General features: G+C 46.6%; 1 protein-coding gene across 5 annotated transcripts in view; it reads right to left on the bottom strand.

Moving 5' to 3' along the window:
- The window catches only part of LOC118395207 (sodium- and chloride-dependent glycine transporter 1-like), a 96,760-nt gene that overhangs the window by 23,116 nt on the left and 47,722 nt on the right, over positions 1-25,922 (bottom strand). For 2 of the 5 annotated variants that reach the window (XM_052463749.1, XM_052463750.1), the window contains one exon: positions 18,473-18,570. The exons of 1 other annotated variant lie outside the window; for it this stretch is intronic. In XM_052463749.1, the coding sequence (XP_052319709.1) occupies positions 18,473-18,514 (42 nt within the window). In that variant the 5' untranslated portion in view covers positions 18,515-18,570. Of the gene's footprint in view, positions 1-17,633; positions 17,952-18,472; positions 18,576-25,922 lie in introns of those variants that run through there. 2 more of the 5 variants (XM_052463751.1, XM_052463753.1) reach the window with 2 other exon arrangements.

Raw genomic sequence — 25,922 nt, forward strand, 5'->3', positions numbered from 1 at the left:
GTGTACTTAGGGTCGTTGTCCTGTTGGAAGGTGAATCTTCGCCCCAGTCTGAGGTCCTGAGCACTCTGGAGCATGTTTTCATCAAGGATCTCTCTGTACTTTTTCATCTTTCCATCGATCCTGACTAGTCTCCCAGTCCCTGCCGCAGAAAAACATACACAAACCATGATGCTGCCACCACCATGCTTCACCATAGGGATAGCGCCAGGTTTCCCCCAGATGTGACACTTGGCATTGAGGCCAAAGAGTTCAATCTTGGTTTCATCAGAACAGAGAATTTTGTTTCTCATGGTTTGAGAGTCCTTTATAGTGGTGTAACGGATCGTAGTTGATCCATACAACGATCTGTACGGATCACCGCCCACGGTTCGGCACGCATGTGAACCACAGAGCAATTGCATAGTTTAACCATCATAGTGTGAAATACAGTTCTACTGCCGCTGTTACTTTTTAAAGTCATAATTCTCTAAATCTCGATGCAGAGTTGTAATGAAAAGATAAAGACAAGACAGATGTGTGCCTTGTTTTACTCTGAAGCCTGAAGATCTGATTATTTATTAAAAGCAGTTTTGTGTACTGTTCACGTGAACGGGGCCTGTTGAATCCCGACAAATCAAACCTGGATGCTCGCGTTGCAAAAAGCAAAGAAAACAAAAGAGCAGTGACAGCCATGGAGCTAGCGGAGGAGCTGAAGAACAGGAAAAGCCTCCCGCTTCATTTAAGTCTCATGTGTGGGAGCATTTTGGCTTCTCTGTCAAATATGATGAAGGAAGAAGGGTGGTGGACAACACCATTACGGTGTGTAGGCATTGTGCCACAAGAAATCCGTATGATCATGGAAATACATGGAGCGTGGCCACACATTTAAAGCGTCATCACCCTGGTGTGTCAGTGACGGGAGCCAACTCAGCCAAGAATCAACAACGTCTCACCGCGGCATTTAAGCAGCCCTTTGCTGCAGAATTAGATCGGGCTGAAGCCATCACCAAATCCATTGGGATGTTTATCATTGCAGACATGAGGCCATACTCTGTTGTGAAAAACAAAGTGTTTAAACTTATGTAGCAAGTGCTTGAGCCACGCTACAAAATCCCCTCGCACACCCACCTTCAGTATGAAAATCGTGCCAGATCTTTATGAACAGGAAAAGATCAAAATGATCAACAAAGTATCCAAGGCATCCTCTGTTGCCCTCACCACATACGGGTGGACCTCCAGGGCAACGGAAAGCTACATGACTGTGACTGCTCACTACACCACATACGGGTGGACCTCCAGGGCAACGGAAAGCTACATGACTGTGACTGCTCACTACACCACATACAGGTGGACCTCCAGGGCAACGGAAAGCTACGTGACAGTGACTGCTCACTACACCACATACGGGTGGACCTCCAGGGCAACGGAAAGCTACGTGACTGTGACTGCTCACTACACCACATACGGGTGGACCTCCAGGGCAACGGAAAGCTCCGTGACTGTGACTGCTCACTACACCACATACGGGTGGACCTCCAGGGCAACGGAAAGCTACGTGACTGTGACTGCTCACTACACCACATACGGGTGGACCTCCAGGGCAACGGAAAGCTACGTGACTGTAACTGCTCACTACACCACATACGGGTGGACCTCCAGGGCAACGGAAAGCTACATAATATGACTGTGACTGCTCACTACACCACATACGGGTGGACCTCCAGGGCAACGGAAAGCTACATGACTGTGACTGCTCACTACACCACATACGGGTGGACCTCCAGGGCAACGGAAAGCTACGTGACTGTAACTGCTCACTACACCACATACGGGTGGACCTCCAGGGCAACGGAAAGCTACGTGACTGTGACTGCTCACTACACCACATACGGGTGGACCTCCAGGGCAACGGAAAGCTACGTGACTGTGACTGCTCACTACACCACATACGGATGAACCTCCAGGGCAACGGAAAGCTACGTGACTGTGACTGCTCACTACACCACATACGGGTGGACCTCCAGGGCAACAGAAAGCTACATGACTGTGACTGCTCACTACACCACATACGGGTGGACCTCCAGGGCAACAGAATGCTACATGACTGTGACTGCTCACTACACCACATACGGGTGGACCTCCAGGGCAACGGAAAGCTACGTGACTGTAACTGCTCACTACACCACATACGGGTGGAACTCCAGGGCAACGGAAAGCTACGTGACTGTGACTGCTCACTACACCACATACGGGTGGACCTCCAGGGCAACGGAAAGCTACGTGACTGTGACTGCTCACTACACCACATACGGGTGGACCTCCAGGGCAACGGAAAGCTTCGTGACTGTGACTGCTCACTACACCACATACGGGTGGACCTCCAGGGCAACGGAAAGCTACGTGACTGTGACTGCTCACTACACCACATACGGGTGGACCTCCAGGGCAACGGAAAGCTACGTGACTGTGACTGCTCACTACACCACATACGGGTGGACCTCCAGGGCAACGGAAAGCTACGTGACTGTGACTGCTCACTACACCACATACGGGTGGACCTCCAGGGCAACGGAAAGCTACGTGACTGTGACTGCTCACTACACCACATACGGGTGGACCTCCAGGGCAACGGAAAGCTACGTGACTGTGACTGGTCACTACACCACATACGGGTGGACCTCCAGGGCAACGGAAAGCTACGTGACTGTGACTGCTCACTACACCACATACGGGTGGACCTCCAGGGCAACAGAAAGCTACATGACTGTGACTGCTCACTACACCACATACGGGTGGACCTCCAGGGCAACAGAAAGCTACATGACTGTAACTGCTCACTACACCACATACGGGTGGACCTCCAGGGCAACAGAAAGCTACGTGACTGTGACTGCTCACTACACCACATACGGGTGGACCTCCAGGGCAACGGAAAGCTACGTGACTGTGACTGCTCACTACACCACATACGGGTGGACCTCCAGGGCAACGGAAAGCTACGTGACTGTGACTGCTCACTACACCACATACGGGTGGACCTCCAGGGCAACGGAAAGCTACGTGACTGTGACTGCTCACTACACCACATACGGGTGGACCTCCAGGGCAACGGAAAGCTACGTGACTGTGACTGCTCACTACACCACATACGGGTGGACCTCCAGGGCAACGGAAAGCTACATGACTGTAACTGCTCACTACACCACATACGGGTGGACCTCCAGGGCAACGGAAAGCTACATGACTGTGATTGCTCACTACACCACATACGGGTGGACCTCCAGGGCAACGGAAAGCTACATGACTGTGACTGCTCACTACACCACATACGGGTGGACCTCCAGGGCAACGGAAAGCTACGTGACTGTGACTGCTCACTACACCACATACGGGTGGACCTCCAGGGCAACGGAAAGCTACGTGACTGTGACTGCTCACTACACCACATACGGGTGGACCTCCAGGGCAACGGAAAGCTACGTGACTGTGACTGCTCACTACACCACATACGGGTGGACCTCCAGGGCAACAGAAAGCTTCGTGACTGTGACTGCTCACTACACCACATACGGGTGGACCTCCAGGGCAACGGAAAGCTACGTGACTGTGACTGCTCACTACACCACATACGGGTGGACCTCCAGGGCAACGGAAAGCTACATGACTGTGACTGCTCACTACACCACATACGGGTGGACCTCCAGGGCAACGGAAAGCTACGTGACTGTGACTGCTCACTACACCACATACGGGTGGACCTCCAGGGAAACGGAAAGCTACGTGACTGTGACTGCTCACTACACCACATACGGGTGGACCTCCAGGGCAACGGAAAGCTACGTGACTGTGACTGCTCACTACACCACATACGGATGGACCTCCAGGGCAACGGAAAGCTACGTGACTGTGACTGCTCACTACACCACATACGGGTGGACCTCCAGGGCAACGGAAAGCTACGTGACTGTGACTGCTCACTACACCACATACGGGTGGACCTCCAGGGCAACGGAAAGCTACGTGACTGTAACTGCTCACTACACCACATACGGGTGGACCTCCAGGGCAACGGAAAGCTACGTGACTGTGACTGCTCACTACACCACATACGGGTGGACCTCCAGGGCAACGGAAAGCTACGTGACTGTGACTGCTCACTACACCACATACGGGTGGACCTCCAGGGCAACGGAAAGCTACGTGACTGTGACTGCTCACTACACCACATACGGGTGGACCTCCAGGGCAACGGAAAGCTACGTGACTGTGACTGCTCACTACACCACATACGGGTGGACCTCCAGGGCAACGGAAAGCTACTTGACTGTGACTGCTCACTACACCACATACGGGTGGACCTCCAGGGCAACGGAAAGCTACATGACTGTGACTGCTCACTACACCACATACGGGTGGACCTCCAGGGCAACGGAAAGCTACGTGACTGTGACTGCTCACTACACCACATACGGGTGGACCTCCAGGGCAACGGAAAGCTACGTGACTGTGACTGCTCACTACACCACATACGGGTGGACCTCCAGGGCAACGGAAAGCTACGTGACTGTGACTGCTCACTACACCACATACGGGTGGACCTCCAGGGCAACGGAAAGCTACGTGACTGTAACTGCTCACTACACCACATACGGGTGGACCTCCAGGGCAACGGAAAGCTACGTGACTGTGACTGCTCACTACACCACATACGGGTGGACCTCCAGGGCAACGGAAAGCTACTTGACTGTGACTGCTCACTACACCACATACGGGTGGACCTCCAGGGCAACGGAAATCTACGTGACTGTGACTGCTCACTACACCACATACGGGTGGACCTCCAGGGCAACGGAAAGCTACGTGACTGTGACTGCTCACTACACCACATACGGGTGGACCTCCAGGGCAACGGAAAGCTACGTGACTGTGACTGCTCACTACACCACATACGGGTGGACCTCCAGGGCAACGGAAAGCTACGTGACTGTGACTGCTCACTACACCACATACGGGTGGACCTCCAGGGCAACGGAAAGCTACATGACTGTGACTGCTCAATACACCACATACGGGTGGACCTCCAGGGCAACGGAAAGCTACATGACTGTGACTGCTCACTACACCACATACGGGTGGACCTCCAGGGCAACGGAAAGCTACGTGACTGTGACTGCTCACTACACCACATACGGGTGGACCTCCAGGGCAACGGAAAGCTACGTGACTGTGACTGCTCACTACACCACATACGGGTGGACCTCCAGGGCAACGGAAAGCTACGTGACTGTGACTGCTCACTACACCACATACGGGTGGACCTCCAGGGCAACGGAAAGCTACTTGACTGTGACTGCTCACTACACCACATACGGGTGGACCTCCAGGGCAACGGAAAGCTACGTGACTGTGACTGCTCACTACACCACATACGGGTGGACCTCCAGGGCAACGGAAAGCTACGTGACTGTGACTGCTCACTACACCACATACGGGTGGACCTCCAGGGCAACGGAAAGCTACGTGACTGTGACTGCTCACTACACCACATACGGGTGGACCTCCAGGGCAACGGAAAGCTACGTGACTGTGACTGCTCACTACACCACATACGGGTGGACCTCCAGGGCAATGGAAAGCTACGTGACTGTGACTGCTCACTACACCACATACGGGTGGACCTCCAGGGCAACGGAAAGCTACGTGACTGTGACTGCTCACTACACCACATACGGGTGGACCTCCAGGGCAACGGAAAGCTACGTGACTGTGACTGCTCACTACACCACATACGGGTGGACCTCCAGGGCAACGGAAAGCTACATGACTGTAACTGCTCAATACACCACATACGGGTGGACCTCCAGGGCAACGGAAAGCTACATGACTGTGACTGCTCACTACACCACATACGGGTAGACCTCCAGGGCAACGGAAAGCTACGTGACTGTGACTGCTCACTACACCTCATACGGGCGGACCTCCAGGGCAACGGAAAGCTACGTGACTGTGACTGCTCACTACACCACAGAGGAGTGGGCGATGCGAAGTCCGGTGCTACAGACACGCCCCCTCTATGAGAGTCACACAGGCACAAATCTGGCGCAGGTACTGCTAGAAGCAGTAGCAGAGTGGAAGCTAGAGAGGCCCAATAGCAATATCCCAATCACCACAGATAATACCAAGAACCAAGAAAATGCAGTGATAGAAGCATCTTCACAAGGTCCTTTGCTGTTGTTCTGGGATTGATTTGCACTTTATGTACCAAAGTACGTTCATCTCTAGGAGACAGAACGAGTCTTCTTCCTGAGCGGTATGACAACTGTGTGGTCCCATGGTGTTTATACTTGGGTACTATTGTTTGTACAGATGAACATGTTACCTTCAGGTGTTTGGAAATTGCTCCCAAGAATGAACCAGACTTGTGGAGGTCTACAATGATTTCCCCTGTGGTCTTGGCTGATTTCTTTTGATTTTCCCATGATGTCAAGCAGAGGCACTGAGTTTGAAGGTAAGCCTTGAAATACATCCACAGTTACACCTTCAATTGACTCAAATGATGTCAATTAGCCTACCAGAAGCTTCTAAAGTCATGACATAATTTTCTGGAATTTTCCAACTTGTTTAAAGGGCCATTCAACTTAATGAAAGTAAACTTCTGACCCACTGGAATTGTGATACAGTTAGTTATAAGTGAAGTAATCCGTCTGTAAACAATTTTTGTAAAAATGACTTGTGTCATGCACAAAGTAGATGTCTAACCGACTTGCCAAAACTATAGTTTGTTAACAATACATTTGTGGAGTGGTTGTAAAACTAGTTTTAATGACTCCAACCTAAGTGTATGTAAACTAGTTTTAATGACTCCAACCTAAGTGTATGTAAACTTCTGAATTCAACTGTATAAGCTCAGGTCTGCTTTGCTTTCTTTCCTTTTTTACTTGTTTTTGATGATGTGGACACGGGCTATTTTCACATTCACTATTGTTCAAAGGAAGAAGGTATCATGCCTCATATTGCACTTTACTTAACAATTGAGTATTTAATATTTTATTTCAAGATTCTATTTAAACATTGAAAAGTTCCTTTTTCTTTATGTAATAAATGGAAAGCAAAGTTATATTTGTTATATTTGTCTCCCTCTTTTTTTTTGCTGATTCGAAAAATAATCCGATCCGTGACTCAAAACAGTGATCCAATCTAACCGTGAGTTTTGTGTTGCACCACTAGTCCTTTAGGTTCCTTTCGGCAAACTCCAATTGGGATGTCATGTGTCTTTTACTGAGGAGTCATATTTACATATTTACCAGACCTATGTCAAAGAGCTGAATAAGAATCCATCAAACAATATCTACTGTACATGTGGCCTACAGTTACTTTACAGCCTTATTCTAAAATATATTAAATAAAACATTTTCCTCATCAATCTAGACACAATACCTCCTAATGATGAAGCAAAAACAGATCATATATATATATATTTTTAAGGCACACACCTGTCTATATTAAGGTCCCACAGCTGACAGTGCATGTCAGAGCAAAACCCAAGCCATGAGGTAAAAGGAATCCTGTTTCCATTGACCATCCTTGAGATATTTCTAAAACTTCATTGGAGTCCATCTGTGGTAAATTCCATTGATTGGACATGATTTGGAAAGGATTTGAAAAAAACAAACAAGCCATGAGGTCGAATGAATTCTCCGTAGAGTTCCAAAACAGGATTGTGTCGAGGCACAGATTTGGGGACAGGTACCAAAACATTTCTGCAGCATTGAAGGTCCCCAAGAACACAGTGGCCTCCATCATTCTTTAATTGAAGAAATTTGGAATCACCAAGACTCTTCCGAGAGCTGGCTTCCTGGCCAAACTGAGCAATCGAGGAAGAAGGGCCTCGAGTGACCAAGAACCCAATGGCCACTCCGACAGAGCTCCAGAGTTCCTCGGTGGAGATGGGAAAACCTTCCAGAAGGACAACCATCTCTGCAGCACTCCACCAATCAGGCCTTTATGGTAGAGTGGCCAGACGGAAGCCTCTCCCCAGTAAAAGCACATGACATCCCACTTGGAGTTTGTCAAAAGGCACCTAAAGACTATGAGACCATCAGAAACAGATTCTTTGGTCTGATGAAACCAAGATTGAACTATTTGGCCTGAATGCCAAGCATCACGTCTGGAGGAAAACTGGCTCCATCCCTACAGTGAAGCATGGTGGTAGCAGCATCATGCTGTGGGGATGTTTTTCAGTGGCAAGGACTGAGAAACTGGTCAGGATTCAAGGGAAAGATGAACGGAGCAAAGTACTGAGAGATCCTTGATGAAAACCTCAGGACCTCAGACTGGGGCAAAGGTTCACCTTCCAACAGGACAATGACCATAAGCACACATCCAAGACAACGCGGGAGTGGCTTCGGGACAAGTCTCTGAATGTCCTTGAGAGAACCAGCCAGAGCTTGGACTTGAACCAGATCGAAGATCTCTGGAGAGACCTGACAATACCTGTGCTGCAATGCTCACTATCCAACCTGACAGAGCTTGAGAGGACCTGCAGTGAAGAATGGGAGAAACTCCTCAGATACAGGTGTGCCAAGCTTGTAGCGTCATACCCAAGAAAACCAGAGGCTGTAATTGCTGCTAAAGGCGCTTCAACAAAGTACTGAGTAAAAAGGGTCTGAATACTTACATAAATGTGATATTTCTTCTTTTTTTGTGCCGAAATGTCTAAAAACCTGTTTTTGCTTTGTCATCATGGGGTATTGTGTGCAGACTGGCGAAGGGGATTTTTAAAAAAAAATCAATTTTATAATAAGGCTTTAACGTAACAAAATGTGGAAAAAGTCAAGGGGTCTGAATACTTTCCGAATGCGCTGTACGTTGGCATAAGCTACACAGTTTACGTGAATTGAAGCTTGCTACTCTCGCGCAAAAATATCACGCAGTTGAAGGACGTCTCCCTGTGTGATTTGGGCTTCATGTAGATAGGCCAAATCTAAAATGCATTTAGAAAAACTTCTATTTAAAAAAATATGTTTAAAAACAACAACGAAACATGTGCGGCTGTTGGTTTGAAACTTTTTCAATAATCATTATTATTTTTTTAAAATCCCGTTATTGCTCAGAAGGGAAGACTTCCATCAATAGAACACCCTCCCAACAACTCTCACATTGGAAGTAGCCTAACACTCCTTCTACCATCCATTCTAATGGAGATTGAATGTCATTTGAAAATAACTGAAGCTGATAAAAGACCAGGTTGTTATCGAACTTCAAGTCAAAGTCAACCAAGAGTGACTAATACAGTCATTCCAATACCAATGTTTTAAAGTGGCACACGTAGATACCCTAGCTAAATAACTAACTTCACTTTGGGAGTAAACACGGGTGGGTTCAGTTGTACTCAACTGTGATTAAATAGACCTGGATCCTCAATGTCCTCAAAGGCAGCATTATAAAATGTATGTGAGGTGAAAGTAATTCAACTAAAAACAGCGAGACTGTGGCTTCTCACCCGGCTAGCGGAGGGCCACATTCCTCCAGATCCCATTGGGCATGGTGTGAATACCTACTTTCCATGGTTGATTAATTAAGTGTAATGGTGAGTTGTCAGGAAAGACAGGGGAAAATTGGGCCCAGTCACAGCAAATGGGGTGCTTTGATGGCCTCCCAGAAGCAGGGGTCATCTCTGGGTTACATCACTCAAGCACTGCTTACAGTCACAATCACATCAAGATCCCCTGGGTAGCTGGCTGGAAGAGCTGATCTTATAAGCTACTGCATCATGGACAGCAAAACATGCCTTTCAATCATTAAACTAGGACTTTGTTTAGAATATCTGATAAAGTGTGCTTTAAAAGTTATTGAAAGTTATATCTTGGTCATACCGAATTTTGATTGAATTTCAAATTGTAGATATACATTTTTAATATGTAGATATAAAAACATTAAATCAAATATTTGGATTGACAGTTTAACAGTTTTCTCCTCAAAAGCAACACATCAAATTTGGAGAGAAAAAACAAGCCATACGTAAATTATTAGCCAAATAATCTGTACCAACCCATATCTACTTAACTTTAATAAACAACTATATAATTCAATTAAATATCCAATCACAAAAACAATCCCAATGAGACAGCATCAATTGTAGGCCCATGTTATATTAAAAATACAAACTGAATGGATAAATACAAATCCCACAATACACTATGAATTGTTATGTCATCCAAGTACATCCCCCCCAATGTACAGCCTACATTCCAAAAACACTGCAATAGCCTTACCTTAAAAGGTTTCATAGAACTTTTGTTCACATACCACTTACACACCAATGGACTTCCTGTGGCTGAGCAACTTGAGTATCTGACTTATACTTAGGGAGGGTCTACCAGTGGTGTAACCATTAGTCAAAAATGTTTTGCAACAGAAACCGTTTACTCCAAATGGAAAACGTCCCTTCCCATTTCGTTCTGTTTGGTTCCGTTTGGTTCCTAGTGAACACACCCTAGGGCTCCATGTTGCATCTAGCTACCCTTGCCTAGGTGTCTGGGGTGCAGTAGGAGTGGTTTCCAAGTCAGGAACCAAGTTCTGGGCAAAACAGCCAGTGACTTGCAACTACATCCTGTTTGTTGCAGTTAGACTTTTTTGGGAGGGAGGGGTTGATTTAAAAATGCAAGACCGCATTAGGCTAATTAATAGCTATGAGTAATTGCCTTGACAGTTGACAATGTTAGTCGTTAAGTTGCCACTAGTCTCGGGTTGTCAGACTCATGTTCAAATCCAATACCTGGATGGATTTCTGCAGATAAAACAAAGGATTGCATGGCTGAGAGCTATAGACGCTCCTATAGAAAAAACTGTCCGTGTTAATTTGTGCAGACAACCAGGTCTCGCTTCAGCCACGCGGATCGCTTAACTAGATAATTCAATTACTGTGCACTGGGCATGGCCGTTAAGTGATGCGGGAGACAGCCTACGGAGCTATTGGCCAAAGCAAGCTGTTCACCTCCACCTCGCTCCCACAGTGAGAACCAACCGCACATACACTTAGAGAATCCTTTAATCACACACATACTGTATAGACAAACGCACACCTTATCCCATCTCATCCCCAGATCCATCCCTCTCTCTCCCTAACAAAAATATTCAGTTGACATCAAATATATCATAAACTCCTTTTTCATGACAATTCACCCAGCAATACTTTGAACTCCATCGCGGTTGACAAAGCAGTCAGCTACATGTAACTGACCACACTGCTCAACCATGAATGAGCATTGTTCTTTGGTCATCATTTGACTGTATAGCTTTGAGCTACAGTACACTTTAAAACAGACATCCCATGTTATTCCAGAAAACTGGCAATGTAGACATCAGACAAGGCAGACTACATTTACAGTAGTATTTGACAAAAAGTTAAGGGCTGACTTTACCAATTCAATTCAAGGCAGGGTGAGGCCATTTAAAGAGTCTTCATCATTATAACAGTACTCTCGAGAATTTCAGGATGACATACATGGACCCAGTTTAGTCTCTCCTTAAACAAGAGAAGAAAGAAATCATGCAATACTGTATGATAAGGACATAAACATCTTAAACGTCTGTTAGCATCAGGTCCTGACAGCCTCCCTTCATCACTCACACGAGGTCTGGTTTAGTACGCTGGGAGCAGGGGAGGTCAGTTTATCATTTTAAAGAAAACCACAGATATTATTTGGGGTTTAGTTCAGCCAGTACCCAATAGACAATAACATGCAGGTAAGCACATCAACTAGACTAACTATGCTGAATTATAGAGAACTTCTCAATGAGATGACTGGAAGTCTAACATCACATTGAGAGTGTGCTGGGCCTATCAACATCTGCACCAATGACTTTTCAAAAATATTTTCAGCCAACTACATCCTAGATGTGTTGCACAATCTGTTTGTAAGATGTTTGGCTGAGAGAGATGAGCATTCAACCCACAAATCAGGTTTAGAGGAGATGGAGACTTCCCTTTCCATGCTTTTTCCTTCCATTCGTGACAGTCCTAAATCTGAGCCTCTTCCAAGCCGTGCTCCCTGTCTCCAGGGCATGGTCTGTCATATCATTAACAACACTGCACCGTAGATCAAGACACTGAGCTCTGGTAGAGAAGTCATGAGACTCTACTGTATGCTAGGGTACTCTATTTCAAGTTCCTAGGCCATTCACACTGAACCTGACCTGCCAATTTATGTGTCCCAAATGGCACCCTGTTCCCTATGGGCACTGGTCAAGGAGGGAATAGGGTGCCATTTTGGATTCATCCAATGCCTCCAAAGGTCCGGAGCCTGAGGAAATAGAGCAGTACAACCAACCTTCTAGTCACCTAGCTCTCACACACTTAACACACTGACACACTTCTCTTGAACCTATTAAACCTTATTCTTTAATGTCTGCACCAAATACGGGATTTGAATAAGCACAGGACCATCTAATCGGAAAGACCTATGTTTTGATGATGGTCCACTGTGGTAAACTCAGAGTAAAGAGTGATAAATCCCCTTTCATCATGCAGCTGTCGTCAGCAGCCATAGCACTTTTAGCACAGCCCAATTGCCAGCAAGTCATCCAGAGGAAATGCACTCACTGACATCCAGGCTAATCAACCACTCAAAACATCAATGATTAGAATGGAATGACACCCAACTAGTAACTGAATCCACTTCACAACATCCAGTGGAGACAAAAGAAGTCCCATATGGCCTTTTCAAACGAAGTCTGTTATATTCCACAAAAAAATAGGAAGAGTGCCTCACTGTTAGAGTATGCACGTCGAACATCTCATTCTATAAGCATGGGCATTAATATGGAGTTGGTCCCCCCTTTGCTGTTATAACAGCCTCCACTCTTCTGGGAAGGCTTTCCACTAGGTGTTGGAACATTGCTGCAGGGACTTGCATCCATTCAGCCACAAGAGCATTAGTGAGGTCGGACACTGATGTTGGGCGATTAGGCCTGGCTCGCAGTCGGCGTTCCAATTCATTGCCAAAGGTGTTAGATGGAGTTGAGGTCAGGGCTCTGTGCAGGCCAGTCAAGTTCTTCCACACCGATCTTGACAAACCATTCCTGTATGGACCTCACTGTGCACAGGGGCATTGTCATGCTGAAACAAGAAAAGGCCTTCCCCAAACTGTTGGAACAAAGTTGAGTAAAGTACAGAATCGTCTAGAATGTCATTGTATGCTGTTGTGTTAAGATTTCCTTTTACTGGAGCTAAGAGGCCTAACCCGAACCATGAAAAACAGCCCCAGACCATTATTCCTCCTCCACCAAACTTTACAGTTGGCACTATGCACTGGGGTTTGTAGCGTTTTCCTGGCATCTGCCAAACCCAGATTCGTCCATCGGACTGCCAGATGGTGATGGGTGACTCATCCCTCCAAAGAATGTGTTTCTACTGCTCCAGAGTCCAATGACGGCAAGCTTTACCCCACTCCAGCCGATGCTTGGCATTGCGTATGGTAATCTTAGGCTTGTGCAGCTGCTCGGCCATGGAAAGCTGCTCGACCATTTCATGAATCTCCCGACAAACCGTTATTGTGCTGACATTGTTTCCAGAGGCAGTTTGAAACTCGGTAGTGAGTGTTGCAACCAAGGACAGACAGTTTTTACGCACTTCAGTACTCGGCGGTCCTGTTCTGTGAGCTTGTGTGGCCTACCGGTTCGTGGCTGAGCCGTTTTTGCTTCTAGACGTTTCCACTTCACAATACCAGCACTTACATTTGACCAGGGCAGCTCTAGCAGGGCAGAAATTTGACGAACTGACTTGTTGGAAAGGTAGCATCCTATGACGATGCCACGTTGAAAGTCACTGAGCTCTTCAGTACGGGCCATTATACTGTCAGTGTTTGTCTATGGAGATTGCATGGTGGTGTGGTTGATTTTATACACCTGTGAGCAGTGGGTGTGGCTGAAATCGCTGAACTCATTAACTTGAAGGGGTGTCCACATACTTTTGGCCATGTAGTGTATGGGGTTTGACACACAATAAGATTATTCACGGGTGGTTAAAGCTGCAATATGTAACATAGAAATGTTTGTTATAGATCTTCTCATTGAAAGTAAGTCTAAAAAGCGGTATATCTGTTCTATGTGTGCTATTTCTATGCTATTCGCTCTTAAGTTTAGTTTTTGCGTCTTTTATTTCAGGTTTTGTACACCAGCTTCAAACAGCTGAATATACATGATTTTGGGTTATTAAAAATATATTTCACAGCAATTTAGATGGTACAATGATTCTCCACATTGCATGTTTTGTCACATAAACAGACATTAGGCAAACTATTAGAATTTTAGCAACCAGGAAATGGCAGAGTGATTTCTGCATATTGCACTTTTAATGTTTACAAGAATCCATAATCTTGGTGGAATGTGACAGGTCAGTGTAGTTCATAGTTCAGGAATGTTATGACCATCTTAAGAACTAGGCCTAGATGTCTGTACTCAGCTAAATGATTTAACACCGATTACCAGACATATCAATCGCTGCTATTGTTGTATATTGTTTATCGTTGTCATGCTAGGTAGGTGACCACACTGAGAATCCCCTAAACCAACTATTTCTTACATAGAAGGAAACTCAAACTTCACAGTGGGCGGTCCCATCTGCATTTCTTATTTTATCTGCAATATATCTGCAGGTCAGGTTAAACCAGCCTGAACACCATATAGTGTCCCAAATAGCACCCTATTCCCTATATACTGTATGCCTAATGCACTATAAGGAGAGTAGGGTGCCTTTTGGGGACGAAGCCTAGGTCCGCGAGGTCTTCATATTGATCTCAATAGCAGTGAATTATTAGATCGTTTCTATACATCAGTGACAGTATAGAACACTCAACAATGGTCTGCGGCACGGCCAGGCTGCACCCAGCCAGCCAGGCTGTGTTGTACTGCAGTGTGGGGCTAGCTGCCTCCTCTCTCCTCTCCTCGCTGCCAGCTGTGGGTCCAGGAGCACAACATGGCTGGAGACAGAGCCCACAGCACTGGGAGAGCCAGAGGCCCCGAGCACACATATGTCTGTGCACTCGCCCCTCAGCTGCCTGCCCTCGATCTCTCCCTGCGTGTAAACACTCCAACCACTGACTTCCGCTCCATATACTGGCCCTCTCAACACCACCTGCACCCAGTTGGAAGCGCTGAAAATAGGCTGGGAAAAATGGGGAAATGAATGTTCAATTGGAGTCGGATGTGCTTCAAATGCGAAAGCCACTAATTTAGCTAATTTAACACCCATTGCTTACCAAAAACATAAGTACATTTTTACAGTAACCAGGCCTAAATAGTTCTGTTGGTATTTTAAATGAATCCCATCGTTTCAGAGAATCCTCTTCATTCATTCATTTATCCTCCAGAATAAAAAGCAATTGGTGAAAGAACATATTTGAATGAGGAGGGATATTTTTACAGGAGTTAATCATCTTATTACAGTGTTACAGAATTAGTCTAACATTGCAGCCAAACTGCTCTGCAGGGTATTGAAGTTAAATATGCAGTACAATAACATAACAGAGCCATACCCAGATTTAGGAACAACAGTAATCTGCTCCAAAGCCTCCAAGGGAAAATAATATCTGCTTTTTAACTCTGCAGCTCTCATTAGCTTTCTGGCATTGCCTTTCACGATCTAGCAAATCTGTTTCTGTATAGTGAAATCATTTGGGTAAATCATTCCAAGCTATGTTTTCAACTGCAATATGTTCTTGTCCAATCGGAAACGGTTCGGACAATTTAAAGAGACTTCTGTGTCGTGATATCGATGCTATATCTAGGCACTTACTTCAAGGCACAAAATCAGCCCACTTACAATTCAGTAAAGAGAAAAGAAAGACCAATACATGAGGATTACATTTGTGGGCAAATCTTTACATCAAAATCTATGTATAAATCTTGCAAATTGAGCCTATGCCCAAACTACAATCTGTCAATCTCCGGACCTGGCAACAATTTCAAGCAGATTTCAAGCAATGTCACCATCAAATGAAACCAAACTGTCTTTATGAAACCAGGGGATGACGTTAGAGTGCCATGACATTTTTCCTGATTGTGAAAGGTTGTCAGACTAAGTCAGAGGTGCCTACACTAGCCTACCATGCAATTACCACATCCTTCTGAAGTTCTTATTACTTCAATTATCACTCGAGCATGCTTTACAATCACAGATGACCTTAGACAATTGTATTCCTAACAGCGGGGTCAAACTACTGCAGAGAATTCACGTAGGCTAGACCGGCTCCTTTATGAATAAGGAAATGGGATATCTGCTGAAAAAGTGGTTTTATAATAATATATGGTATTTAGCAGAAGGTTTAATCCAAAGTGACTTACAGTCATGCGTGCATAAACCTTTTACCTATGGGTAGTCACAGGAATCAAACCCACTATCCAAGCGTTGCGAGCCATTATCTACCAACTGAGATACAGAGGACAGCAGTAGCCTAAACCATAAAAGTATAGCAATAGAAAAAGTCACATCCCCTTTGGTACAGAGAGAGTCACTTATGACACATGATAGTCAGTCAGGGGAGCGAGGCAGTGCGGTAGGTAGGTAGGTAGCTGTCCTATACAAAGCGACAAGGCTCTGTCTGTCTGTCTGAAGGGTCTGCCGTGTCAGGTGCACCTGATCCTAGAGCTCTCTCTGTGACCAATCATCCTGTCAGATAAACCAGTCGACACAGGACAGCAGTAGTTCCCCTCTAACAACTACTGTAACTTATTCAATGGGACTTCTCAGTATAACGTCAACATAAAACGTCAATAATCGCCAACGGCTTTGTAAGCAATTCACCAATCAAACAGTATGTGGTCTTTATTCACTTTTAGGAATATGTCTATAGCAATGTGACACATACATTTTCCAGCAGAAATACATTACCAGGTAGACTCTGATGTTAATGCTATCTGAAACCTGAACCTTCTGAAGAACACAATATCAAATAGATTCTAGAGTATGTCGCATACCAGGACTGAATCAGAGGGACATTGCATCATTCAAAATAACTGTACAAACATTGATTGCATCCTTTGTCACATGCACCAAGGGCCATCCCTTCATCTGAGTAAATAGAGGCTGTTTCGCCCTACATAGATAAGAAAGCTTTCACTCAAATCTGTATCCATCCTAACAAGGGGGCGACGGGAGGCGAGGCGCTCAATGAAAGTGAACGATAAGAACAGTCTGCAAACAGGGCATAGGGAACTCAACGTTCTAAATGGACTGTTTGTGGACACACTAGACAAATGGATAGGATGTTCAGTATCAGCAAGCAGAACAAGAAAAGATACATTGAGAACAGCCAAGCCGAAAATATTAGACCAAATACATAAGCGTAATACCTAACAGGCCATGAGCCTTTTAAGAGAGTTTTATCAATGAATATTGGCTTGACAACATTGTGGTGCAACATGCAACATTTTTGTTTCCATTGTAAATACAGATGAGAAATCTAGATGACTCCTTGTCAACCCTTTAAGTTCCCCTACACTTCTAGGAGCACGGTACATTCATTTAGATGCATGGCTCGGACAAATTTGCATTACATTAACTTCACACACACACACCAAAACAGGGGGCATACATACGTACAAACAAAATATATAGCTCTGAAAAAATAGGGCTAAATTAAAGCTTTACCTACCGCGAGCAACACCATTTTTTTTATCTTCATAGAAATGTTTCTTTAAAAGTATGTGCAATGATCTCAGCGGCCCGTTTCCTTGTGTTTGTTACTGAACACTAGGAGGCTTGCTCAGTCTTCACAGCGGCCAACCAAAAGATGTGACAAGACTTGGCGCTCCACATAAATCGGCAAAGAACAAAGTGCCATCACGGATATCTATATATTTTATTTTAAACAAATCTTTTGGTGGAATTGTTTAACTGACAAGTCCCTGGCCACTAAAGAGAGTGGCAAAGGAAGAGAGAAAAAACATAAATATGAGCCAACCCCCCTTTTTAGGACACTTTTCCCTTTCCCACTCTGTCACTCTTTCACAGTTAGCCTGCCCACTTCCTTAGAAACTTTATCACACACCCCTCAGCCAGCACCACCAGAACTTCCCACTGCAATTAGTTATAAAAACTTTTCAGTCCAGCCACACGTGGTCTGGTTTTTAAAGAGTTGTATCCCCCTTCTCACGTGGTATGGGGGCTATTGAGTCGTCACAGACCCCCTGAATGATCGCCGAAAAATAAGGCGGTCCAGACAATAGGTCGTCTTGATTCATTCAATTCTTTCAGGACCTTGTACCGTCGTCCGGGCAGCTCCACACAATTGATGCTTTGATAGTTTGGATAAACTCACTCTCTCTGTTTAATCTAAAAAATCCAATCCATTTTTTTTTTAACAGTTAACTGTCCAAGGTTTTCTCCACGAGTCGACAAAATTACAACATTTTGCTAGAGATCATTGGTATCACATACATTTGTGTATCAAACAGGTCACAAGATTAAAATAATTAGTAAAAAGAAACTGACCTGGTCAGCTGTACAGGCTGCATTGCTGTTGGACTCTGACATGGTTTGATAGTGCCCAGTGGTTCTCTCGTTTCCACTCCTGAGTTCTTCATTCACACCTTTCCTTTCGGTTACGCAGAAAGAGGGGGGAAAAAAAGAACAGCCTCTTTTTGCCCGGGGTTGATTAATGCCTGAATTATTTTCACCTCATTTCATCTGATGGAGTTCTGTTTCCTCTCCGCCTCTCTCAATCATTCGGCATGGTAGCGCTCTCTCTCCCTCCCCACTCTCACTCACCCTCCCTTCCTCCCCCTCTCTCGCTTTTATTGCCCTCCCTCTCTGTGTCCCCTTTCTGTTCTACTTCACGATTTCAGGAAAATGCCCCCCTCCCATTCCCAAAAAGACAGGAGAGATCCACAGCTTTTGCCTCTACCTCCACAATGAATGGGTTGTTGTCATTGCAGCACCTTGGCTGCATACAGAGCGAGGGGAGCTGCTGGTTTAGCTGCCTGGAGTCAGGGCTCCTGCCAAACCTTCCTCAAGAGATGAAGGAAAAAGTGAGGAGCCGTGCGCTTCCACTGCACTCACTACCCTTGCTGTCTCTCCATTTCTTCCACTTGTTTTCAAGGCAGCTGCACCCAGACCACCAACACTCTCATTCATGAACACTTGACTCTCAAATCCTTGTCCCTTGACATTGCCAATTCCTCCCTGTATGTAGTGCAAAAGGCACAGAGGCACATACCTTCCTCACTGCCTACAACATGCTTGCAGGGTCCCCACCCACCCATTTTTAATTCATGCTCTTCCTCTTTTTTTCAGAGGTCCAAAGATACCATATTATTTGTGCTCTTGACAATGTATGGCCAACCGATACGTGACAAAGACAGCATTAAGTGAGAGAACTAGAATTGCATCACAATGTAAGGAAGGGTTCAACAAAATGCCAAAATGTGTCACAAAGGAGGCCTTTCAAAAACTCTGCTTTTGGCCAAGTCCTCCAAAGAGTATCCTGTTAGTGGTGTCAAAAGTTGACAGACACCTGGCATGGATCCTAATGGATGTTTGATAGTGGGGGACAATGGTGGCAACCACTTCAGTGGATAGACTCCATGAGTAGGGCTGGCACAATTACCGTATAACCGTGTAACCGACGGTTATGGATGAAGACGTCATGAAAATAAAATAACTAACCCTGGCATTTTGACTGGTAAACTCATGGGTACACTTGCAATAGATAAATAGGTCAATCAAACTCAACCAAAACAATGTAATTGCCATGGAAATACGTGGGAGAAAGGGCCATGGGGGAAATATATTGAGTCTCCTTTTTGCCCCCCCCCCCCCAACCCCAACACATGTTCATGTCATTGTTACCAATCAACTGGATTACATTTTAAAATTAATTAGACTACCACTACCGATTTCTATATACTAGCTATGCCAACCTGCTTATACGAACAGGAGTTAACATTGAGCAGTCACAAATCAATTCAAATCGGACTTAAGTGACCAGATTGTGGGCCTGTTATAATACATAAATCTTGATGGATTTGACAAATATTCACTTTGGTAAATCAGATTTGTTGAATGTGCGCCAATCTGGTAAAAGAATGTCTACGTTCTACTGAGTCCTTTACCACATCTATGGTTGCCTGGTATTGTGATGCAATCATTTCCATGGTAATGTAGAATGTTCATTCAAATGATGATAACTGATGTGGCTCATGCTTTGGATATTTTTTTGTATGTCAGATGAGTTGAATCAACAGATCACTGCACATATTTTACTTCCTGCTTTGCTCCTATAGTTACACTTGCAATGCATGCCTGTCACGACTTCTGCCGAAGTCGTTGCCTCTCCTTGTTCGGGCGGTGCTCGGCGTTCGACGTCACCGGTCTTCTAGCCATCATTGATTTTGCATTGGTTTTGTCTCATCTTCCCACACACCTGTTTTCAATCCCATTCATTACCTGTTGTGTATTTTACCCTCTGTTTCCCCTCATGTCTTTGTCAGCGATTGTTTATTGTTAGTGTAGTATTGTTTGTTGTATAGGTGCGCGACGGGTCTTCGTACCCATATTTTGTTTATGTTCTTTTCCTGTTTAGTGTTATGGAGCATGTTACTAGGACATTATTAAAAGACTCCATTTTACACTCCGTTTGACTCTCCCTGCACCTGACTTCCCTGCCACCTATACACATATGACTGACAGAATCTCTGACCAAACAATATGAAGTCAGCAGGAGAGGACACTATGCTCATGGAGCTGGAGGAACGCGTTCAGGAACAAGCGAGGGAGCTTGACTGTATAAGCTCCGTCATGGATCGCATTGTCCAGAATATGGATCGCTGGGAGAGACAGGGAGTTTCTCCAGCGCCACCACCACCACAACCGGAATCTCCCTTGAATGTTTTGTCCTCTTCGGAATCGAAGATCCATTTATCTCTACCCACGGGATACAACGGAGATACTGCCGGCTGCCAGGGTTTCCTCCTTAAGCTGCTTATATCTAGCCACGGCCTCCCCAGTACCATCTGACCGTGAGAAGAGTTACGCCCTCGTCTCATGCCTCACCGGGAAAGCCCTGGAATGGGCCAGCGCTGTGTGTAGAAGGGAGGATGCGGCGTTGGACCATTTTGAGGAGTTCACCCGCCATTTTCCGGATAGTATTCGATCATCCACCTGAAGGCAAAGCAGCGGGGGAGCTCCTCTATCATCTGAGACAGGAGACGAGGAGTGCACAGGAGTTTGCTTTGGAGTTTAGGACCTTGGCTGCCGGCGCTGGATGGAGCAACAGGGCCCTGATCGACCATTACCGTTGTAGTCTACGCGAGGACGTCCGTCGGGAGCTGGCCTGTAGAGACACCACCCTCACCTTCGACCAGCTGGTGGACATGTCCATCAAGCTGGACAACATGCTGGCTACTCGTGGACGTCTAGATCGGGGTCTGGTTGTTCCATCCTCCTGCACACTCTCTCCCGAACCTATGGAATTGGGAGGGATGGTGCGCAGGGAAACCGGAGGGGGTTCTCGCTCGAGCACCATTCATGGTCGCAGAGGGCACACTGCTGGTCGGTGCCGGGTTGGTTCCTCTGGGAATAGAGAAGGCAGGCAGGGCATTCTGGCATCACCCCAGGTGAGTAGGCACCATTCTCATCCAGAGCCCTCTGCTGCACTAATGTTTGTCTCGGTCTCTTTTCCTGATTTTTCAATGCATTCCCAGTATAAGGCGCTAGTAGATTCAGGTGCGGCGGGGAATTTCATTAATAAAAGTCTAGCTCATAGTTTATGGATCCCTATTGTTCCTGTGGATATGCCTTTCCCTATTCATGCCTTAGATAGTCAACCATTAGGGTCAGGGTTTATCAGGGAGGTAACCGCACCTTTGTGTATGATAACGCAGGAGGGTCACAAGGAGAAGATTAGTATTTTCCTTATTGATTATCCTGCGTATTCTGTGGTGCTAGGCCTACCCTGGTTAGCTTGCCATAACCCCACTGTTTCTTGGCCACAGAGGGCTCTCACGGGGTGGTCGCAAGAATGCTTAGGTAGGTGTTTCAGGGTTTCCGTTGGTGCTACTACGGTGGAAAGTCCAGACCAGGTCTCCACCGTGCGCATCCCCCCCGAATATGCCGATTTGGCTCTCGCCTTCTGTAAAAAGAAGGCGACTCAATTACCACCTCATCGACGGGGGGATTGTGCGATAGATCACCTGGTAGACGCTGCATATCCCAAGAGTCACGTGTATCCCCTGTCGCAAGCGGAGACTGAGGATATGGAGACATATGTCTCTGAATCCCTGCATCAGGGGTTCATTCGGCCATCCATTTCACCCGTCTCTTCGAGTTTTTTTTTGTGAAAAAAAAGGATGGCGGTTTACGCCCGTGCATTGATTTTCGAGGTCTTAATAAAATCACAGTGAAATATAGTTACCCGCTACCTCTGATCAATACGGTTATTGAGTTAATGCACGGGGCACGTTTTTTCACAAAATTGGATCTCAGGAGTGCGTACAATCTGGTGCGTATTTGGAAGGATGATGAGTGGAAGACGGCATTTAGCACCACCTCAGGTCATTATGGGTACCTTGTCATGCCATATGGGTTGATGAATGCTCCATCAGTTTTCCAATAATTTGTAGATGAGATCTTCAGGGACCTGCACTGGCAGGGTGTAGTGGTGTATATCGATGATATTCTGATATACTCTGCTAAACGCGCCGAGCATGTGTCCCTGGTGCGCAGGGTGCTTGGTCGCCTGTTGGAGCATGATCTATATGTCAAGGCTGAGAAATGCTTGTTCTTCCAACAATCCATCTCCTTCCTAGGGCATCGGATTTCCACTTCAGGCGTGGAGATGGAGAGCGACCGCATTACAGCCGTGCGTAATTGGCCGACTCCAACCACGGTAAAGGAGTTGCAGCGTTTTTTGGGGTTTGCCAATTACTACCGGAGGTTTATCCGGGGTTTTGGTCAGGTGGCAGCTCCCATTACCTCACTGCTAAAGGGGGGCCCGGTGCGCTTGCAGTGGTCGGCTGAAGCGAACAGGGCTTTTGAGCACCTGAAGACTCTGTTTACCTCGGTGCCTGTGCTGGCTCATCCGGATCCCTCTTTGCCATTCATAGTGGAGGTGGACGCATCCGAAGCTGGGAAGAAGCTCAGCCCGGCGGAGCGAAATTATGATGTGGGGAACCGAGAGCTGTTAGCTGTCGTAGAAGCCTTGAAGGTGTGGAGGCATTGGCTTGAGGGGGCTAAACACCCTTTTCTCATCTGGACTGACCACCGCAATCTGGAGTACATCCGGCAGGCGAAGAGATTGAATCCTCGCCAGGCAAGGTGGGCCATGTTTTTCACTCGTTTTGTGTTTACTCTTTCTTACAGACCAGGCTCCCAGAACGTTAAGGCAGACGCATTGTCTCGGCTGTATGACACAGAGGAGCGATCCATGGATCCCACTCCCATACTCCCAGCTTCGTGTCTGGTGGCGCCTGTAGTGTGGGAGCTGGACGCGGACATTGAGCGGGCATCACGTGCAGAGCCCTCTCCCCCTGAGTGTCCAGCTGGTCGTCTGTACGTTCCGTCTGCTGTCTGCGACCAATTGATCTATTGGGCTCACACGTCACCCTCCTCTGGTCATCCTGGGATAGGTCGGACGATGCGCTGTCTTGAAGGGAGGTACTGGTGGCCCACTTTAGCTAAGGACGTGAGGATTTATGTTTCTTCCTGCTCGGTGTGCGCCCAGTGCAAGGCTCCTAGACACCTGCCCAGAGGTAAGCTACAACCTCTACCCGTTCCTCAACGGCCGTGGTCGCACCTGTCGGTGGATTTTTTGACTGATCTTCCACCTTCACAGGGTTACACCACGATCCTGGTCGTTGTGGATCGGTTTTCAAAGTCCTGTCGTCTCCTCCCTTTGCCCGGTCTCCCTACGGCCTTACAAACTGCAGAGGCCCTATTTACACACGTTTTCCGGCACTATGGGGTGCCTGAGGATATAGTGTCTGATCGGGGTCCCCAGTTCACATCAAGGGTCTGGAAGGCGTTCATGGAGCGTCTGGGGATCTCGGTTAGTCTTACCTCAGGTTTTCACCTCAAGAGTAATGGGCAGGTGGAGAGAGTTAACCAGGATGTGGGTAGGTTTCTGCGGTCTTATTGCCAGGATCGGCCGGGGGAGAGGGCGAAGTTCGTGACCTGGGCAGAGATGGCTCAGAACTCGCTATGTCACTCATCCACTAACCTTACTCCTTTTCAATGTGTATTAGGGTATCAGCCGGTTCTGGCTCCTTGGCATCAGAGCCGGACCGAGGCCCCTGCGGTGGACAATTGGTTTCGGAAACCTGGGAGGCAGCCCACGTCCACCTTCAGCGTGCCATAAGGCGCCAGAAAATTGGCGCAGACCGTCGCCGCAGTGAGGCCCCAGTGTTCGCACCAGAGGACAGGGTCTGGCTCTCGACCCGAAACCTGCCCCTCCGCCTGCTCTGCCGGAAGCTGGGTCCGCGGTTTGTGGGGCCGTGTAAAGTCCTGAGGAGAGTGAACAAGGTATGTTATAGGTTACAACTGCCCACTAATTACCGTATTAACCCCTCGTTCCATGTGTCTCTCCTCAGGCCGATGGTGGCTGGCCCGCTCCAGGAGGCTGAAGTGCGTGATGTTCCTCCGCCTCCTCTAGACATCGAGGGGGTTCCGGCGTACTCTGTTCGATCCATTTTGGATTCGAGACGTCGGGCGAGGGGCCTTCAGTACCTCGTGGACTGGGAGGGGTACGGGCCGGAGGAGAGATGCTGGGTTCCGGTGGAGGACGTGTTAGATCCTTCCATGTTATTTGAATTCTACCGTCTCCGTCCGGATCGCCCTGCACCTCGCCCTCCGGGTCGTCCCCGAGGCCGGTGTCGACGCGCGGCGGGGGGGACTGTCACGACTTCTGCCGAAGTCGTTGCCTCTCCTTGTTCGGGCGGTGCTCGGCGTTCGACGTCACCGGTCTTCTAGCCATCATTAATCCATTTTTCATTTTCCATTGGTTTTGTCTCGTCTTCCCACACACCTGTTTTCAATCCCATTCATTACCTGTTGTGTATTTTACCCTCTGTTTCCCCTCATGTCTTTGTCAGAGATTGTTTATTGTCAGTGTAGTGTTGTTTGTTGTATAGGTGCGCGACGGGTCTTCGTACCCATATTTTGTTTATGTTCTTTTCCTGTTTAGTGTTATGGAGCATGTTACTAGGACATTATTAAAAGACTCCATTTTACACTCCGTTTGACTCTCCTGCGCCTGACTTCCCTGCCACCTATACACATATGCCTGACAATGCCAGTCCACCCATTATGTCATCATTGACTTGAATGTGGACGCCGATCTATTCATTCTATTTCTATGGCAGGACATGCAGTCAGGAGTGTAGCTGAAGAGAAAATATGCCCCCCGCATTTCTTTGCTATTTGAACAGTTATTACGGTGACCGTAATAACTGTTATTACTGTTAATAACGGTTATTACGGTGACAGAAGGTACTGATTTCTCTGTCAGGGTTGGAACCTGACTTTGCATTTACATTGAGGTTGCATAAAGGCAAATTGCCACACCCTCATTGGAGGAAATGATGATGTACACACATCAGTTTAAAAAGGGAAGTAAACAAAGTTGGCTCACATAATAAAGTAGTTGTGCTATATTGCTTTTTTAAAGAGAGAAACTAATATTCCAACAATTACGCTACTATAAGCCAAATGTAATTTACGACATTTAAAATTAGATTAGCAGATACATTGCTTTTGAATTGAACAACATAGGGGCAAGTTATGCTAGGAATAAAGCATCAATAAGAAATAAGTATTTGAACCAGCTGTGTAGTGCTACAGAAAAAAACAAAATGTGCACCCAGTGGGGGCCCCAGGACAGAGTTTGGGAAACCCTGAGCTAGGCGACAGCACACTTCCTGCATGCTCTTTAGTAAAGGTCTGCAGACGA

The sequence above is a fragment of the Oncorhynchus keta genome, chromosome 15, assembly GCF_023373465.1.
Source record: "Oncorhynchus keta strain PuntledgeMale-10-30-2019 chromosome 15, Oket_V2, whole genome shotgun sequence".
In the NCBI taxonomy this organism is placed as follows: domain Eukaryota; kingdom Metazoa; phylum Chordata; class Actinopteri; order Salmoniformes; family Salmonidae; genus Oncorhynchus; species Oncorhynchus keta.